This window comes from Cinclus cinclus, chromosome Z, assembly GCF_963662255.1.
Source record: "Cinclus cinclus chromosome Z, bCinCin1.1, whole genome shotgun sequence".
Lineage (NCBI taxonomy): Eukaryota > Metazoa > Chordata > Aves > Passeriformes > Cinclidae > Cinclus > Cinclus cinclus.
In genome coordinates this window covers 74,200,847-74,221,399 of record NC_085084.1, presented here as the reverse complement: position 1 = coordinate 74,221,399, position 20,553 = coordinate 74,200,847, and the positions used below count along the sequence as shown (strand labels likewise).

The 20,553-nt window shown below is 45.1% G+C and overlaps 1 protein-coding gene across 2 annotated transcripts; it reads left to right on the top strand.

The window, feature by feature from the left end:
* Positions 1-1,507: 1,507 nt before the first annotated feature.
* DNAJC21 (DnaJ heat shock protein family (Hsp40) member C21) lies at positions 1,508-20,443 on the top strand. 2 transcript variants are annotated; one of them, XM_062513198.1, is made up of 12 exons: positions 1,508-1,613; positions 1,747-1,840; positions 2,682-2,805; positions 3,680-3,802; positions 13,399-13,703; positions 14,945-15,093; positions 15,420-15,507; positions 15,748-15,906; positions 16,534-16,573; positions 18,400-18,590; positions 18,979-19,051; positions 19,890-20,443. In XM_062513198.1, the coding sequence occupies exons 1-12, from the start codon at positions 1,517-1,519 to the stop codon at positions 20,052-20,054; spliced, it is 1,608 nt and encodes a 535-aa protein (XP_062369182.1). In that variant the 5' UTR covers positions 1,508-1,516; the 3' UTR covers positions 20,055-20,443. The 2 variants fall into 2 exon arrangements, with proteins under 2 accessions (XP_062369182.1, XP_062369181.1); XM_062513197.1 differs by having other exon boundaries at positions 18,976-19,051.
* The last annotated feature ends 110 nt before the right edge of the window (positions 20,444-20,553 follow it).

The window sequence follows — 20,553 nt, the reverse complement described above, 5'->3', positions numbered from 1 at the left end:
GGGTGGGGTGAGAAGCAAAAAAGGCAATCAGTCTGAGCACTGCTCAGCAATAATCCCAGCATTTCTGTTACTATCAACAAAACATTGGTGTTGTCAGCACAAATCCGAAACACAGCTATCTGCTACTGTAATGAAAATTAACTCTAGCCAAATTCCAAAAATTCCAGCCAAAACCTCCTGTGACAAAGGTGTACATTGAGTGAGGTCCTTCTCTGCAATATGAATAAGCCATGTGACCTCATCTGTGCCCAAGTCTTTCCCTCCAGATCTCTCCACATCTAAGCTGCCCTCCTCCTGGTACTCCAATATTTTTATATCCTTCTTAGGTTGAGGTGACCCAAAACTGCCCCCAGCACTGGAGGTGAGGCTGCCCCAGTGCAGAGCAGAGCAGGACAATCCCCTCCCTTGCCCAGCTGGTGATGCTGTCCCTGATGTCCCCAACACAGGGCTGGCCCTCCTGGCTGCCAGGGCACTGCTGGCTCATCTTCAGTTTGCCATGTTTGGGTTAAATACTGAGGTTGGGACCTCCAGATTTTACTGTGAGATCAGGGCCTCCAGATTTTGCCATCTGATCCAAAACTCTCTTTGTGTAGCACCCACTGACACACACCTGACGTAGGGGTGTAAGAAGGAAACCAACTTGGACCAACCCTAAAATCTCTGAAGAGCACAGGTATAAAAAAAAAAAAAAAAGCTGCCTTGAGAATGTGTGCTGTGCTGGCACTGGCTCTGCCTCTGCACTCAACACCCAAAGGAATCAGAAATACCTATTTCAGAAACAGTGTGGCCAGCAGGCCTAGGGAAGGCCTAGGGAAGCTATTCTTCCCTTGTGCTCAGCATTAGTGAGGTCACACCTTGAGTCCTGTGTTCAGGTCTGGGCTTCTCAGTTCAGGAAGATGCTGGAGCAAATTTAGAAAAGGGAAACCAAGCTGCGAAGCACAACAAAGCCTGGAGCACAGGTCTTAAGAGAAGCAGGGGTATTTACCCTGGAAATTGCTCTCTTCAACTCCATGAAAGTAAGGTGGGGCCAGGCTGGGGGGTCAGACTTTTCTCTGAGGCATGTGGCAATAGGACAAGAGGACACAGCCTTAAGCCGTGCCAGGAGACATTAACCTGGACATTAGTAGTAATTTCTTCACAGAAAGGGTGATTAGACACCAGAATGGGCAGCCCAGGGAGGGTGGAGTCACCGTCCCCGGAGGTGTTCAAGAAAAACCTGGACGCAGCACACAGTGCTATGGTCTGGTTGACACAGTGGTGCTGGGTCACAGCTAGGACTCCATGATCTCGGAAATCTCTTCCACCCTCCTCGACTCCGTGAATTCCAGCACAAGGTATCCGGTAAACCTGACACCCGAACCCGGCCGCGGGCCCGGGACAAGCCCCCACCGCCGGCCGATCCCGCCTCGCTCCTCCCGCCTCGCTCCTCCCGCTGCCGGCCTCGCCCCTCCCGGTGCGGGGCGGCCGTGCCCGGTGCCCCGGTGTCCCCGCCCCGCCGGCCGCCGCCGCCATCGCCATGAAGTGCCACTACGAGGTGCTGGGGGTGAAGCGGGACGCCGCCGAGGAGGAGCTGAAGCGGGCGTACCGCCGGCTGGCGCTGCGCTGGCACCCGGGTACGGCGCGGCCCCGGCCCCTCACGGCCCGGGGGCACCTCGCTGTCGCTTGGCTCGGAGCCGGGGACGGCGGGGCGGCTCCTGCCGCCGAGCCTGACCGCTGCTGACACAGTTTCGTTAAATTGTCGTGCAGATAAAAACCTCGAGAACGCGGAGGAGGCAGCGGAGCAGTTCAAGTTGATCCAAGCGGCGTACGACGTGCTCAGCGACCCACAGGAACGGGCCTGGTGAGCGGCGCTTGGCCTGGCAGAGGCTTTATTCGCCCTGACTGTGCCAGGACTTGTCCTATGCTGCGCCTGGGCTTCCTTAGTCAGTGTGGGCATCTGTGGGCAGGAGCAGCCGCCTGACTTTGGGCTTTGTGGGAGTTGGGGCCGTGCAGCCCCACGGAGGGGCCGAGCTCCGCACGCTCACCGCCCTCGTGGTGTGCCGGCAGCTGGAGGCGTGCTGGGCCCCGAGCAGCGCCCTGCCGACAGCCGGGCTGGGCCTGCTGCCTCCTCCCCGGGCACCGGACAGCTCCTGCACGGCTCCTCGGGTCAGCCCTCTGGCCTTGGGCAGTGCACTCAGGTGTTCGGTCCTGATTTGAAATACACGCGCATCTCTAAGGAGTTGCTGTTCTGAATGTTCTGTGTAGCTTGTTTTTCACGTGGTCTGAAGGATGTGCTAGATTACGCAGCCAAATCCACTTCTCCTGAGTTTGTCCTCCTTGAAAACACTTGACTGTTTTTTCAGTTTTTATGTACTTATGTATGATTTGGGAGAGTTAAATAATGTCTCACCCGTTTCTGGAAGTTTAGTGAGGCCTCCTGCTCAAATGTGATTGGTTGGTAGCTGGCTATTGAGGAATTACTGCTGTGGATATTGCAGATAAAATACATAAAGTAAAAGTCAGGAGAGAATATTTACTGGGTCTGTCATGTTTTTTTTCTCTTTGAAGACGTTGGATATGAGAGACAAATTACGGACAGTGGGTTAAAGTATGCAGTGATGTGATAAGTGTACTGCGTTAGTTTGTCAGCACTAAGGAGCGTTCTGTGTCTCTACCTCCTTGATGCTGTGAATCTTTTCCAGGTATGATAATCACAGGGAAGCTCTGCTGAAAGGGGGAGTTGATGGAGACTATCAAGATGATAGCTTAGATCTGCTGCACTACTTCACTGTTAGCTGTTACTCTGGATATGGAGATGATGAAAAGGTAATGAATCAATCTTTAATGAATCAGTTTAAATTCGATTATAAGTTTTGGCATTTGTTTTGTGTTAAAGTTATATGTAGATTTGTTAGTACAGCTTACACAAATCTAAGACAAAATTAGCCTTGGATGTGTAAGGAAGATTTAATTCTTGCATAATGTCCAACAATTACTTAATCATAACGTCCAACTATGCCGTAGGATTACAGATGTGTGCACATTGTTTATTTATCTTACATAGTGAAGCATTCCACGGCTTTGTGATGGTAATCTATTTAGAAGTACCTTTATCAAGCTAGAATGCTTAAAACTACAGAAAAGCAGTGTAACAACAGTCTTTGGGGGCGAGTGTGCTTGCTATAATTGAATTCCATATTGGATTTTTGAATTCCCCATTGGATTTTAAAACACCATGTATTAAAAAGCTCCAGGTGATTAGAAGGACATCTACGAAAGAAAATACTTACCTGTCCTTTTGCTACTGTACTAGTAGTCAGTAACATACTGATTTAGAAAAATATAGGATTTTTAATAGTGAATTTTGTCTGCAACTTCCACAAAACTTAATCCTGTGTAACTAGAATCTTGCCACCATCTCCAGAATATGGGTACTTTTTTCTTTTAAAATCTGTATTTGATGACACATGTGAGAGAGACAGAGACTGTGTGAAGAAGATGGAAATAAAAGTAATGAGAAATAGTGGAACTTTGTTAAGAAAGGTCTTGTACCTCGGGCAAGTGCTTACAAGGCCTTTACCCTGGTTTTGACTTGCTCTTGCAATGTAGCCATGTTTCTCTAAAATACACTGCACCTGATCATTTGTACATCTGCTCTTGAGCTGTGCAAAAAATTTATTAATTAATTTATTTATTTCAGGGATTCTTTACAGTCTATCGACAAGTTTTTGAGAAGATTGCGAAGGAAGAGTTGGAATATGTGACACAGGAAGATATTGAAGAATTCCCTATGTTCGGGTACTCTCATAGTGACTATGATACGGTAAGGGCAAGTGTAAAACTGAACGGCGGATAACGGAGTTAAACCATTACTTTGTCCCAAAGGAAAGGCACCTGCTCATCTCTGAGGTGAATACCATGTGTCTGTGGTTATTTTCTACTATTGTAGACCATTACTGCAAAAGAAGTGCTTGTCTGATTCATGTTTGTGTGAATTAAAATTGTTATTTCCTGTTGGACTGTAGTATTAGCCAGACCTGCAGGGTGAGTTGTCAGACAGATGCTTCACAGGGCCAACCATCAATTATGCCAATGGAATCTTAAGTCTAGTGCAAGACCTGTAAAGCAAAATAATGCATGTTTTCTTTGCTTTCTGGTGAGAGTAGTTCACCAGTGTTAAACACAACTTATGTTTTACAGACAGGGTTATTGACCCAATTTTTTCTCCCTATAACATGTAGTATGTTGCCTCATACAGGAAAACAGCACAACGTTTTGTGTGTAGCACAGCCTTTAGAAAATAGATGTGATGTTGACTGGCAGTGTGAGCTTCCATTATGATTACACAGTCATCTGCAATGACAGAAAACATTGCATGCTTTCCTCTGTGAAGGAAGCAAAGAAAGTGTGTGGGTACTTTTATGACTTGAAGTTTTGTGAACTGATTTGCCAGCTGTTTATTATAATCCATCAGACTATCAGATTTAGGATTTCTTTTTAAGGTTACCAGTATTTCTGTGTTGAAATTAAATAATGAGGTGATAACACTTTCCCTAGGGAATAACTGCACTGTGTGAACTCAAATGTCGCTTCTAATGTGGTACTTCTGCCTGTCACTTTCTCTATATGGCTAATTATTTATGAAATTTAAATCGGTACATACCTTAAAAGTTAGCAGCTTCAGTGGTACAAAACTTGGCTGGAATTGGAAACAAAAGTTACAATTGAACTTCTTAACAAGTGTAGGAAGGCCCATTTGGAGGTTGGGAGAAGTTACAGGTTGGCTTACAAGTGGAAATCTTTCCCAGGGAGAATACGCAGCATCTCTAAACCAGCTAAAATATGTCTTTTAATGTAGTAATCTTGAAACATCTTTTGAAAACTGCTTGTTTTGAGGCCATGGGATATGTAATTATAGACTCAAAATGGCTTTAATGCTTATGTCATTTAATTGCAAAAAGGACTGGAATTCTAACACAGACATTCTTTGACATCTATTTAGTTCACACTGTTCTGGAAGCAGAGTTCTCACTTTTTTTCCCCCTGAGGAATTCATAGGGGTACTTTATAGGTAATAGCCTCTGTTAAGTAGAAAGGTAATTTTCAGACAGAGATTACACTGTTGAGGATTCCAGCACTGCAGTTCTCACTTCTCTACGCTGTAGGAATTTAATGGGAAGAGTTTTAGAATGGAGCTAAAAAAACTATACAAAGGCTTCAAAATCTTTGATGTGAATGCTCTGTGGTTTGGTATACTCTGTGTATCCACAAGAAGCTTGAGAGGCAGCTTGATCAGTGTCAGGCAGCCAGGAAGGATATTCTTAAGGCTATCAGGTCACAAGCCTTCATGGGAAGAGAAGACTTGCAGGTCAACTAGATGTAGAAACAAAAGTGATCAGCTCCAGGTATGAGTAGTAGGCAAAACAAAGTCCACCTGGGAGTTCAGCAAGAGCTCCTGTACAGGCTGCTGAAGTATGCAGACATGTGCAAGTTGTTAAGGTAGCTGCTGAGAATGGGGAGAGTCCCACCTTATACATCTGGTGAAGGGGAAGATGATCCGTGTCATCAGTTGATGAGTGTGCATCCTTTTGCACAGAAGTATCATCTTCTGAAGCAGAAATCTGAGGTTGGTCGTCTAATATTACTTAGGTTATTGGATGAAATATGAATGTTTATTTTTTTTTTCTTTGTAATAGCAGAGTAAAACTCCAGTGACTTACCTATTGGAAACCACAAGATAGGCTACTGGAAGTTATTGTTGAGTTGTTCCTGTGAATAACAATTGATAGTTGTAGTTCCTGTGAATAAAAATGGCAGAAGAAGAAGAGGACTCACTGGAAGAAAATATACCATTAGGTTAAATACTTCTATGAGGTATCTCAAAATGTGGGCAGTTGGGCATATGGAAGTGAGTAGTAAAAAGGAAGATTGGTGGTGGGGCAGGTAGTGTAAGAAGGGATTTTAGGCATATCTTGACTGCTGAATATATGAATATACAAAATGCAGAAGGACAATAATTATTTGGAGAGAAATAAAGAGCAAACCCAAAGTGATTATGATGCAACGTTATTAGTCCAGCATTTACCTGTGACTAGTAACAGGAAGAAGAATAAATAATGATCACTTACTTTTTGTTTTAATGTGGAAGCTAGGGGCATAATTTTAACCTACAATCATGTTGTTTGCTAACAAAACAAGAGTAAATGTTTCTTCACGTAGCCCTTTGTTAAAACTGTGTAAGTCAGGGCTCCATGCTGTTGTACCATCAAGGGCTAGTTCACTTCTGTCTTACTCAGGAAGCAGAGAGAATATACAAGGAAGAAATAGTATTATGTACTTATTTTGCTGCTTTTTTATGCTGTGCAAATGTATGGCTGACCTCTGGTGTGGTTTAATGTGGAGGTTTGTAGGTAAGTCATCAGCTTGCAGGCAGCATGTGTGATTCTGATTGTGCTTTTATTTTGACAGGAGAAATACAGCACAGCTAAGTAACTGGACACTAGTGTCAGCATGATCCAGTCCTTCAGGGGGCTATTTTTGGAAGTTGCAGTTTGTGATAGTTAAGGCTGTTGAATTGATGTGCTTTGACTTTAAGGATGATGTTAGAAGTTCCTCTAAATCTTCATTGCTTTGAGGCAAAACTGTGGCCTGTATAGAAGTTCAGACAAATCCTGTTACAAAAGATCTAAATTATTATTCTTGTTTTTTTCTGTCCCTCTGTCCTGGTTTGAAATACAGGTGTTTGCTAAGGAAATGATCCTTCCTTCCTGCAGATTATTAAGATTCTGAAATTAAGGGAGCTTTCAGGCAAAGATATGGCGATAGGAATAACAGTTCTTTACTAGTAAATCTAATAAGACAAACTAGAACAAGAACAGCTATGAAATTACCCACAAACAGAACAGTAACTCAGTCCCAGTCCCTTTCTGGCTGCAGGCACCTTTTCCCTGAGCTGCAGTTCCCGGTGCTGGGGGCGGGCAGGTCCCGCAGAGCTGCAGGAGGGCTGGGGGTGATGGCAGAGCTGTCCCAGGGGAGAGAGAGATGGAGAGAGAGCTCCCCGCTCACGGTGTGGGTCCTGGTGCTCAGCAGAGTGCTGGATGGTGGCAGGTTACAGCGAGAAGGCAGCAGGGCAGGGTCCGATAGTGGTTTCCTGGCGCTGGGATGGCAGGGATGGGAAAGAGGCGGCGATCGTCCTTCTTGTCCGAACTCTGCGGGGAAATGGGGCGAGGCCCAGCCTTCCGCTTCCTCTTCTGGCTGTTTGAATCTTGCGGGGTTTCCCTCCTCTCTCTCTCCTCCCCCCCTTGTCACCAGGGCCCAGTCAACATGTATCTTAGCATGACAATGGGGAAAATTCCACAGAGGTGAAAGGGAAAGAACCAACCCCCAACATTATCCACCCCGAATTTTCCCCACCATAATGCTATATAATTAAAATCTTCAAATTATAAACATTCATACAGTTATAGACAGGCACAGTATCATAGGTAGTTCACCCTAAAACAAGGTCTCCTTGGAGTGTGCATCGGGTCTCTCCATCCCTTTGCATCACCCACCAGGTGCAATCTGGCCCTTGAGCAAAAACCACCCCACGAACTGGATTGTCTTTGCTGGAGGCAGAGTTCACCCAAACAGTTTTTCCTAGCATACCTCTCGTGCACCACTGGAACCTTATCTCCACCTGGTGTTCTCAAGGGCTGAGACTGGGCAGGGCCCACTCAATTAGTGGAACCTCAGGTGTTCACTAACCATGTGGCCTTTGGTAGATTCATCTCCCAGTTCTTGAAAGTCCCCTCACCTAGTGCCTTCAAGGTGGTTTTAAGCAGCCCATTGCACCGTTCCACTTTCCCAGCCGCTGGTGCGTGATAAGGAATGTGGTACACCCACTCAATGCCGTGTTCTCTGGCCCAGGTGTTTATGAGGCTGTTCTTGAAATGAGTCCCATTGTCTGACTCAATTCACTCAGGGGTACCATGTCTCCAAAGGACTTGTTTTTCCAGGCCCAGGATGGTGTTGTGGGCAGTGGCGTGAGGCACAGGGTAGGTCTCCAACCATCCAGTGGTGGCTTCTACCATGGTCAGCACGTAGCGCTTGCCTTGGCGTGTCTGAGGCAGTGTGATGTAGTCAATCTGCCAGGCCTCCCCATACTTATATTTGGACCACCGCCCCCCATACCAGAGGGGCTTCACTCGCTTGGCTTGCTTGATGGCAGCACACGTCTCACAGTCATGGATAACCTGGGAAATACTGTCCATGGTGAGATCCACCCCTCGGTCTCGTGCCCACTTATAGGTAGCATCTCTGCCTTGGTGACCTGAGGCATCTTGGGCCCATCGAGCCAGGAACAACTCTCCCTTGTGTTGCCAGTCTAAGTCTATCTGTGACACCTCTATCCTTGCAGCCTGATCTACTTGCTCATTGTGTCGGTGCTCCTCATTAGACTGACTCTTGGGGACATGAGCATCCACATGATGGACTTTTATAGGTAGCTTCTCTACCCGACTGGCAATGTCTTTCCACTCATCAGCAGCCCAGACTGGTGTTCCCCTACGTTGCCAGTTAGCTTTTTTCCATCTTTCCAGCCAACCCCACAGAGCATTGGCTACCATCCATGAATCAGTGTAAAGGTAAAGCTTTGGCCACTTCTCTCTTTCAGCAATGTCCAGGGCCAGCTGAATGGCTTTGAGTTCAGCAAGTTGACTTGATCCACCTTCTCCTTTGGTAGCTTGTGCAGCCTGTCGTGTGGGGCTCCATACGACTGCTTTCCACTTCTGGTTCATCCCCACGATGCGACAGGAACCGTCAGTGAAAAGAGCATAGTGAGTTTCATCTGCTGGCAGTTGGTTGTATGGCGGGGCTTCATCAGCCCGGGTCACTTGTTCTTGCTCCTCTTTGTTGGTGAGACCAAAGTTTTCACCTTCTGGCCAGTTTGTAATTATTTCCAAAATCCCAGGGCGATTTGGGTTTCCGATATGGGCGCGCTGTGTGATGAGGGCGATCCACTTGCTCCATGTGGCATCGGTGGCGTGGTGGGTAGAGGGGACCTTCCCTTTAAACATCCACCCCAGCACTGGTAGTCGGGGTGCCAGGAGGAGCTGTGCTTCTGTGCCAATCACCTCTGAGGCAGCTTGAACTCCTTCATAAGCAGCCAAGATCTCCTTCTCTGTTGGGGTGTAGTTGGCTTCAGACCCTCTGTAACTTCGGCTCCAGAATCCCAGAGGTCGGCCTCGGGTCTCACCAGGTACCTTCTGCCAAAGGCTCCAGGACAAGCCCTTGTTCCCGGCTGCAGAGTAGAGCACATTCTTCACCTCTGGTCCCGTCCTGACTGGGCCGAGGGCTACCACATGAGCGATCTCCTGCTTGATCTGGACAAAGGCTTGCTGCTGCTCAGGGCCCCAGTGGAATTCGTTCTTCTTCCGGGTGACCAGGTAGAGAGGGCTCATGACCTGGCTGTACTCAGGAATGTGCATTCTCCAAAAGCCTATGGCACCTAGGAAATCTTGTGTTTCCTTCTTGTTGGTGGGTGGAGACATCACGGTGATCTTATTGATGACCTCAGTGGGGATTTGGTGTTACCCGTCTTGCCACTTTACTCCCAGGAACTGGATCTCTTGGGCAGGACCTTTGACTTTGCTCCTCTTGATGGCAAAACCGGCTCCCAGCAGAATCTGGATGATCTTTTCTCCTTTCTCAAACACTTCCATTGTCGTGTTCCCCCACACAATGATGTCATCGATGTATTGCAGATGTTCTGGAGCTTCACCCTTTTCCAGTGCAGCCTGGATCAGTCCATGGCAGATGGTGGGGCTGTGTTTCCACCCCTGGGGCAGTCGGTTCCAGGTGTACTGCACGCCCCTCCAGGTGAAAGCAAACTGAGGCCTGCACTCTGCTGCCAGAGGAATGGAGAAAAATGCATTGGCAATGTCAATGGTGGCGTACCACTTTGCTGCCTTGGACTCCAGCTCGTACTGGAGTTCCAGCATGTCCGGCACGGCAGCGCTCAGCGGTGGAGTCACTTCATTCAATGCACCATAGTCCACAGTCAATCTCCATTCTCCGTCAGACTTGCGCACAGTCCAGATGGGGCTGTTGAAGGGTGAGTGGGTTCTGCTGACCACCCCTTGGCCCTCCAGCTCACGGATCATCTTGTGGATGGGGATCACGGCATCTCGATTTGTCCTGTACTGCTGGCAGTGCACTGTCGAGGTGGCAATCGGCACTTGCTGGTCCTTCACCTTCAGGAGTCCCACTGCAGATGGGTTCTCTGACAGTCCAAGCAAGGTGTTCAATTGCTTAATGTTTTCTGCCTCTACAGCAGCTATTCCAAAAGCCCACCTGAGTCCCTTTGGGTCTTTGTAATAGCCATTCCTGAGGAAGTCTATGCCTAGAATACACGGTGCCTCTGGGCCAGTCACAATTGGATGTTTCTGCCACTCCTTCCCAGTCAGGCTCACCGCAGCCTCCAGCAAAGTCAATTCCTGTGATCCCCCTGTCACCCCAGCAGTAGAAACAGGTTCTTCCCCCACATATTGTGATGGTGTTAGGGTGCACTGTGAACCAGTATCAACTAATGCCCTATGTTTCTGTGGCTCTGATGTGCCAGGCCATCGGGTCCACACTGTCCAAAAGACCCGGTTTTCCCGTGCCTCTCCCTGGCTAGAGGCAGGGCCTCTCTAGCACTGGTTATTATTTCCTTCCTGGGCATACATGTTGGAGGTTCCCTCAAGGGGATCTGACAAATCATCCTCCCTTTTGTAATACCCTGTACCTTGGTTATGGGAAGTTGAGGCTACCTTCACTTTAGTGGAGATCCCTTGGTTAGTGTTTCCCTCCTTGAGTTGACGCACCCGTGCTGCCAGGGCAGAAGTGGGTTTCCCATCCCACCTCCTCATGTCTTCCCCATGGTCACGCAGAAAGAACCACAGGTCAGCTCGTGGGGTGTATCCTCTCTCCCTAGCTGGGGGACGTTGGGCTCTAACTCTGGGATCTGTGACTCGCACTGGTGCTGCATTGACCTTCCTCATCTCCTCCCTCACCCCTCTTATCTCCTCCTTGAACTCCTCTCTGAGTTCCCTAATCACAGCAGAGACCTGAGCCTGCATTGGGCCATTCATTATACTCTCAAAATTTCTGAGCTTATTGGCAACAGAACCAACTGTCTCGTGGTTGGTGTCAGCATTAATGGCTGCAATGAATGTGGTGTATGGAGATGGCCCCAGGTGTGCCAGATTCCACAACATCTGCCCTGTGCACCTGACCTTGTCGGGGTCATTGTCATGTTGTCCACCCCTCCCAAAGAGTATCTCCAGTACTGCCACTTCTCTCAGTTGTTGGATCCCCTCCTCAAGGGTCTTCCAGCGCATTCTATGGTGGTGCTCCTGCATTCTCTCTCTATGGACAAACCTCTCTCTTACACTCATTAAAAGCCACTCCCAGAGGGAAAGGGGGCCTGGTTCCCTTACGAATATATGATCCACACCTGAGTCCTGGGTCAGGGGTCCCAAATTCCTTGCCTCAGTACCATCCAGCAGCACACCTGTACCCATAAGGTCCCAGACCCGCAGTAACCACATTGTAAAAGCCTCACGGCCCCTTCGTACAACATCTTTACGCAGATTACGGAGACTCTCGTACGACAGGGACTCCATGACAATCTCAACCTCTGGCTCCCCTGCTGGTTGTGAGAGCCCTGCTTTCTGATCATTATTATCTAGGTGCTTTGTTTTCACCTTAGACTTTCTAGTTTCCACGGGGGCAGCTGCTGCTGGCTGTGAGTGCCCTTGCAGTTCAGCTGGAACATGGCGAGATGTAACATCTGTGGGTTCCACTGCTGCACCATCAGGCTCTCCCTCTTTAAGGCAGAGGGAGAGTTTCTCAAGAGCTGGGGAAAGGTACTCCTTCAGCATCTGGCCCATCTCCTTCACTAGAAACCCCATCCACTCTGCATGGTTCCTCTCTGAGGTGAGCTCTGGGGCAGAGTCAGGCTCAGGGGCAACATCCTTAACCTCTGGGGCAGAATCCTTAGTCTCTAGGGCAGAATCCTTAGTCTCTGGGGCAGGGGCAGGGTAAGGGTCAGGCTCTGGGGCAGAATCCTTAGTCTCTGGGGCAGAGCCAGGCTCTGGGGCAGAATCCCTACTTCTTGGGGGACATATCAGGGTTGTCAAACAAGTCAATCTCCCCTCATCTCAGAATGTTAAATAGAACAGGTTTACAAGGCCTATTAGCAATGTCAGCCACTGTATGTTATCATTACTGCTTAGAAGAGATTTGAACCCCTCAAAAGCTGGTGGAGCAGACCCAAAAAACTGTGTAAGGGGTTGGGACAAAGTTTTTCCTGGTGCCATATCCTCACAATATGTACCATTATTAAAGTAACCCCAAAAACGTACAGTTAGAGTGTGATAGCCCTGAATCCATGTGCCCACCTTCCAGAGGAAGTTAAAAGTCCATGAATTTCTCATGTTACCAGCCCACAAAATGAACTGGATAATAGTTACAGCAGCCTGAGTTATAGGACACATGTTCAAGTAAGGGATTGCAAATGGGAGAGATAAAGCTGTGGCCACATGGAGCCCAAACCACGGTAAGCTGGACAACATGATGCCACCTAACACAAAACTGAGGTAACTCAAGAACTGTTACTCCTTTTTCACCCTTTCCTCTCAATGCCCTCGGGCCTCACGTTGGGCGCCAAAAATCTGTCCCGGTTGGAAAGACAGGTGTTTGCTAAGGAAATGATCCTTCCTTCCTGCAGATTATTATGATTCTGAAATTAAGGGAGCTCTCAGTCTAAGATACGGGGATAGGAATAACAGTTCTTTACTAGTAAATCTAATAAGACAAACTAGAACAAGAACAGCTATGAAATCACCCACAAACAGAACAGTAACTCAGTCCCAGTCCCTTTCTGGCTGCAGGCACCTTTTCCCTGAGCTGCAGTTCCCGGTGCTGGGGGCGGGCAGGTCCCGCAGAGCTGCAGGAGGGCTGGGGGTGATGGCAGAGCTGTCCCAGGGGGAGAGAGAGAGATGAAGAGAGAGCCCTCCGCTCACAGTGTGGGTCCTGGTGCTCAGCAGAGTGCTGGATGGTGGCAGGTTACAGCGAGAAGGCAGCAGGGCAGGGTCTGACAGCAGTGAGGATGGCTCCAGGTGCTGGGATGGCAGGGATGGAGCTGAGGTGGCGATCGTCCTTCTTGTCTGAACTCCGCGGGGGAAATGGGGAGAGCCAGAGCCTTCTGTCTGCTCTTCTGAATGTTTGAATCTTGCGGGGTTTCCCTCTTCTCTCTCTCCTCCCCCCCTTGTCACCAGGGCCCAGTCAACAGGTATCTTAGCATGACAATGGGGAAAATTCCACAGAGGGAAAAGGGAAAGAACCAGGCCCCAACACCCTCCTCAACAAGTGACTTAGTTTTGATTTTTCTTACAGGTAGTCCATCCTTTCTATGCATATTGGCAGAGTTTCTGTACTCAGAAAAAATTCTCTTGGAAAGAAGAGTATGACACACGACAAGCCTCAAACCGCTGGGAGAAACGAGCTATGGAAAAAGAGAATAAGAAAATGAGAGAGAAAGCAAGGAAAGAGAGGAATGAGCTGATCCGTCAACTAGTAGCCTTTATTCGTAAAAGGGATAGAAGAGTGCAGGCTCACAGAAAACTTTTAGAAGAACAAAATGCAGAAAAAACTAGGAAAGCAGAGGAATTTCGAAGGCAGCAGAAGCTAAAACAAGCCAAGTATGTACATGTGGAACAAATTTTTTTTTTTTTAACGTGGAGAAACTATCCATGAGAATGCAATATAGACATAGATTCTAAAAGTAGCTTCACTTACTCTTTTAAACATTCTTGAAAATTTTAAGCATCAATTCTGATCACAAATCTGAGCTTTTTAAACTCAGTTTTCTCTGTTGTACTGTCTTGTATAGATCTAAGATAACTGGGGAGTGGTTATCTGGATGCTGTGGGTAACTGGTTGTAATATTACAGAAACCAGTGTGCTTTTATTTAGCTGGGGAAATAAAATTGAATAGTTATCTTTGTTCCTTTAGAGAAAAAAGAATGTAAGTTGTAGAATAAGGGAGAACAGAACTGTAAAAACCTGGACTTAGATCACCTTCATCTGCCTTGGAGCTGTACCTGCTGAAAAGAAAGAGGGGAAAATGAACTTAGCTTTGTCTTTCCTTGTAACTCTTTGGAAAGGACCCTTTCTTTGGACTAAATGCTGTGTCAAAAGTTTAGCTTTTTTGATAAAATAGGAAGAGGTGGTCTCCCCACTATAGCCACACTTTATTTTTTCAACTGGAAGAACTGTTTGCCTGCACATATGACAGAGGAGCTTAAATTCTTACTAAGAGTGCAATTGCAAAAAAATGGCATGTTGATTAAAATTATGTAATAACATATATGAAGTATATTATATATTGTTTTTATATATATATATGTATATATTTTTCTCCCTTTAGGGACAATAAAGTAGGGTTATGCATTTATTGACAAGTGGCTTGATAATTCTGAGGACAGAAGCTAGCTGGAGCAAAATTCAGGTGTCCTGTGATGCTGTATTTGATAACTTGGGGCACACTTAGGTTGGAAAAACTGAGCTGCACTGTTCCCATAGTGCACAGTCAAGGAGTAATATGCTTGTGGATTTTGTTGTCCTGTATTTTTTGTGAGTTTAGACCGTAGAGTAGGATTGGACTGGCTTCCTTGCTGTTAGCTTGATAACTGACCATGCTGCACAGCATGTTCTGCCTGAAATTCAGTGAGGACCTACCTACATTAGTATCTCTGCTTGCAGTGTAGAGGTGCCCAATAATACCACAAATTAACTCAGATTGCTCAGATTTCAAATTACTTGCTCCTTCATAATAGATGGAGAACTTTCCTCCTGAGATGCCCAAGAACAGTTATCTTTAAGTAGAAGTAACTGTTCCTGTAGTTCCTGTCTCTGGGACACAACCGTATTCTGCTTGCAGGCTTGCTGAGCAGTACAAAGAGCAGAGCTGGATAACTATGTCAGATCTGGAGAGAGAGCTGCAAGAGATGGAAGCACAATATGAAAAGGAATTTGGAGATGGATCAGGTGGTGAAGATGAATTAGAACAGGAGACAAAAGGCATTGAAGGTATGGTGATCTATACTGAGGCACTGCAGCATGTGTGTGGCTCACTTACAGCCTCAGATTCACTGTTCTTACTGTGAAATGAACTCACTGCTTCCCTCTGAGAGTGCTGTACTAGAGTTTGTCCCTCTCTGGTGTTTTCCTTTGAACAAGCTGCAGCTGTTAATTTATACTAATGTCTGATTTGGTGAGGTGATCTTGAGCTGTGTGTCAGTAGCACTGGTGAAGTTGAATGTCAGTGCTGTGACTATTTTCTGGGGCTTAAAAAGCAGTTTGATCAAAAATTGCTTATCTGATTTTGCTTCTGTGATCCCCTCTGATCTCTTCAGACAAACTGAATGACGAAACTGAAGAAGCTGAATTTGTTGATGGTCTGTACTGCCCTGCTTGTGAAAAATTTTTGAAAACTGAGAAAGCGTAAGTATTTGTGGTTTGGGATTTGGGGGGTGGAGATACTGGGTTTTAAGTAATTTAAAACTTCATCTTAAAGAATTTTTAACTTCACATAATGGTCAGTGTTGTCTTTCCAGTAAAGACATTGTCAATGCAGAAATTTCCATGCTTAGTAGTGCTGGATAATGGGCCTGTTACTGACTTACATGTAAGTATAACAATGTTTGCTCAGAGCAACCAGCAGTTACAATCTGGTCTTCACAGCATGAAGAATCACGAAAAATCAAAGAAACATCGAGAGATGGTATCACTGTTACGACAGCAATTGGAAGAGGAGGAAGGGAAATTTCCTGTGTCTTCGGATGATGCAGATGAAATACAGACCAAAGAGGAGGAAGAAACAGAAGACGTACCCAAACAGAAGTACTTCAAATTGTTTTTAATTTTATCATGACTCATGATTTACTAAGTCTTAGTGGCCTTCAAAGGGAGCTCCTGATTATGTACCACTGCATTTGCTCTCAGTATCGTGCAATTTGAAATACTTTTTAGCATCAGAGTTCCAGTAAAACACATGCATTTGCATGACTGCCTTTGAGTGCTGTAGAATGATGGACTTATGTTTTCTCTGCTGCTTGAAGTTATATGTTAAGGAAAATAAGGGTTTGATATTTTTTCAAGCAAGAGGGACTTCCACAGAGCCAGTGCTTATTGATTTGGTACTTAACTGTCAGTTGATTGCTGGCATAAGTGGAAAATGAGTGTGCTCAAAATCAGAATTGTTACACAACTTCATTTTTTAAACAGCCATATCCTAACTATCTCACTAGTATCTTTGGGTGCAGTCTGGAAGGAATATATATGTTACTAAATGCAGTGAGTAGTTAGGGGGACCTGTTGTTTTAATTTCTGGCATGAATAACTTTCTTTTTGTGTCTATCTAATATGTTAAGAGGATAAAGGAAAAGTATAGCTTGATACCTTTTAGAAATCCTACTAGTTTTGGGGGGTTTTATGTAAAAAGAAGTAATTTAAAAATTATCTTTACAGACTCTCAAAGAAACAAAGGAAGAAACAGAAAACGATGAAGGTATGTAGTCATAATGATACTGTGGGACCTTTACAAACCAGTTTTGTTATCTCCTGACAAAATATTTTTCTGTCCTGCAAAATAGGAGAACTTGAAATTCCACAGAATTTGGAGACCATTTAAAAATGTTTTTAATTCTTCTTTGCCACCAGAATAATCTTTATTTGATTTATGTATAATAAATCATATATAGTTCTTACAATAACATCATAGGCCTCACTTCATTCTGTTAGAAGATGACTCTAAAAAGGCTGTAGTCTGAATTGTGAGAAAAACAGATGGAAACAGACAGATAGGGAGAATGCAAAGAATTACTCAGGAAGACCAGTAGTGGCCTTGGTGCATTAAGAGCTCAGTTTGTTGGTCACTTCTGGCTTTAGTTGCAGGAATTGGTATAATGCATTGTTTTTTAATCTCTGATTTAGAGGAGGTCAAAAAGACTGCCACAGTATTGGTTTCCTCTGGCACTGCAGCTGTTGGAATGAACACATCCATTCCACCCTTCTCTTGGATTACAAACAAAAGTAACACCCATCTGTTGTACTCCAGGATCTGGGTGTGTGTGTGCTGTCACAGGTCTGTGCTGACAGCAACAGGTGGAATTCACCAAGTGCAAGTTGTTTCAGGCTTGAGTGGCTGGAGTGTCAAAGCACACTCCTCTATCTGCTTTCCTCACACTTTATCCTTTGCAAGTACTTACTCCTCAGTCCTAGCCTTGTTCCAGTGAGCTGTCTGTACCAGCTCCTGCCTGTTCTATGCTTTCCCCTCTAATTTCCTATTCTCTGTTCACCTTTTTTAACCTCTCCCACTCTACCATTATCTCTTGCTCTTAAGAAGCTTTTCTGAGACTTTCAAGCAGCTGAAGTTTCCTGGCTTCACACTGGCTGATCTTGTTGCACAGTCCAAGTATTGGCTTGACCTTTATGTTTCTGTGCAGGTCATGAGGCTTCAGTTAATTCTTTCCTCCTCTGTTTGAGACCAGGTCTGTTCTCACTGCAGAGGTGGCACATAGTCACCGTGGCTCTGTTCCACCAGTTTGCCTGGACACTGTAGGTGGCACTGTTGCATTACACAAGATGGAATCTTGTGCTGAGAAATCCTGACCTCCATCCTCTGCCAAGCATTGTGGAGTACAGGGAATCTCTGTGGGTTTTATTTTCTTTTCCTAAAGTTACGATTAGCGAAATTTTTTTCAGGTAGTCGAGACTGTGCACTAGAGTTGGTAAGAGTTACATTAGTGTGGTGTTAGGTCAAATTTGTTATTGTGCTTTTGGGAGCTTTGCTATTCTGCTTCAGACAGGGAGTTGATATTTTGCCAAACTACATATATTGAGTCTACTCTACACATGGAAAAGGCTGCCAGTATCTGCTCAGGAAGGAAATTAACATATGTCTACGTAATTTCAGTCAGCTCAGTTATTTTGTCTCGAGTGTCCTAAATGCACTTGTCTGGCACAGAAAAATTTAGTCTAAATAATTAATCTTTTGCAAAGTTATAAGCCAAGCCACTATCTGTGAAATAAGTAGTAGTCAGAACAGGATGAACCCTGTGTGTAGTTAAAAGCTACCTTCATTCTCCTCTTGTGTAGTTTGAGGCTGTTTTATTGGTGTTTCTTCCCTTCACCACAGGTGGCCTCATCTTTCAAAACAGGAGCACTAAGGTTTTACATGTTACAGTCTCACTGAAAACACACAGTAAAATTGAGAGGGTCCATGGCTTTCTCTCCTCCCAACCCACCCATATTTGAGGTAAATGAGTATAATACTATAAACGTAGTCACTAATGAACTGAAAGTATTTAACTTGGATTTCTTCTGTTTGGACAGAGTTATGAGGACTCTTTTGATCAAAGTGCTGATGAAGAAACAGTTGAACAAAAGGAAGTGCCCAGCATGGAGATGGACTGTGGCTCAACAGAGGAGTTGGTAAATGATGGCCAAAGATGTGCTGTGTCAGAGGACACAGGCATTACAGATGATGTCAGCCAAGAGAATGAAATAAAAAGTGAAGCAAAAAGGTGTGTTGGGTTGCAGCATTGCAGTCACTGTGTCATTTTGTGTCATGTTTGATACTGTCAAGGAAGGATAGATTTACTCTCAAATGTGGATTCTGGGGAGCTGCTCACCAAAACTGGTTTGAATAAATACGATACTGAACAAAGAATGTATGAACTTCTCTGAAAGTGGTATTTGACTGCAGATTGCTGCCGTATCACTTCCCAGGAGCAGATTCAACCTTTTGAGATAAACGATTGTATAAATTAATTTTTTTTCTGGATACACTTATATTTTGTTGTGTGAAGCAAGAACAGGAAAAAGCAGCAGAGACATTGAAAACTGAAAAACATCAGAAGCTTGTAAACGTTGAATGTTCCTGTGCACTGATCTTGCTTTGTCTATTAGCAGCACTAAGCCTAAAGGGAAAAAAGCTAAGGAAGCGAAAAAGTCTGCTAAGGCATCTTCAGAAAGCTCGACAATGGTATGTCAAATTACCTATGCTATTTAAAATAGAATCATAGGTTGGAAGGGACCTTAAAGGTCAGCTAGTTCCAGTAGACCACATTGTGCACAGACCCATCTAGCCTGGCCTTGGACACTTCCCAGGGATGAGGCATCCACAACTTCCCTGGGCCAATGCCTTATCACCCTTACAGTAAAGAATTTCTTCCTAATGTGTAATTAGATCCACACTCTGTCAGTTTAAGACGATTTCCCATTGTCCTGTCACTGCCTGTGTAAAAAGTCACTCTCCCTCCTTTATTTAAGCCCCCTTAAGGCACTGGAAGGCCATGTCCTCACAGAGAAATGCAGGACTAAGCTTCATTTCTAGGAGAGTTGGTAAAGTTCTGTGTGCAAGGCAGTTCAGATTAATTAAACAACTGGGGACAGAGCTGTTGTCACCCGCAGGTGACAGGCAGTACTATTTGCATCTTTCTCAATATTGATGCTTGCTGGAGAGTGAAACTTCGTAGTAACTACAGCTAAGACATATTAAATTCACTGCATCTCAGAGCCCAAAGTACTGCCTCTATGGTCAGGTGAGATCAAAACTATTCTTTACTTTGAATTAGATTTGCAAGGCTTCCATTCTTGGTTTTACTTAAAACGCTTTGAAATTTCACAAAGGTATATTTGTGATTATTTTTTAAAATATGTGTTTAGTTGTGAATGAATAATGGAATATTGATGATAGAAACAAACAGCTTATTCCTGCTTCATTGCCAAGGGGAAACTGGGTGCAAGAAATTGGTGTATTGCAATGCCGACATATTCAGTATGAATGTGAAGTGTTCAGAGTTTTTTTTTTCTCATTGTAGAATGAAGTTCCCATCCACTGTGTAACCTGCAATTGTGTGTTTCCATCACGAAATAAATTGTTTGAACACCTGAAAGCCACAGGACATGCAAGAGCTACAACAACACCAACTGTAAATGGACCTGTGAATGCCAAAACCAAAAAAGAGAAACGTAAAAACAGATAGAACTTTGCTATAGTGACAGTCTTCAGAATTGTACTGCAACACTCTCACTGAAGTGAAACATGCACATTGCCTGTGTCTGGAGTTAAACAAAGACGGCAAGTACCAATGTAGGAAAAAAATGAAGATGCACAAAAGGAATACTGTCTTGTGGAGGACTCAGTGCTTTCTTCTTTTTATAATAGCCTTCCTTTAATCATAGAATGGTTTGGTGTCATGGCACAGGCAAGTGCTCCTTCCACCAAGCCACTTTGTCTAAGCCCCTTACTCTGCAGCAGCATTCACACCACAGGTGGGGAAGTAGTAACTTAAAGCTACTCACCCTGTGTTTCTGTAGAAACCTGCATGGATAAAGTACCCACACAGAAAATAATAAATTATTTTAACATGTATGCTGTTGCTTTTCTTTTGAGAGGGTTCAGCTCAGGGCGAGTGTAGCCAGTAGCAGGGCCTGTGCTCATGTCCTGGTTTGAAGGACAGGTGTTTGCCAAGGAAAGCAGAA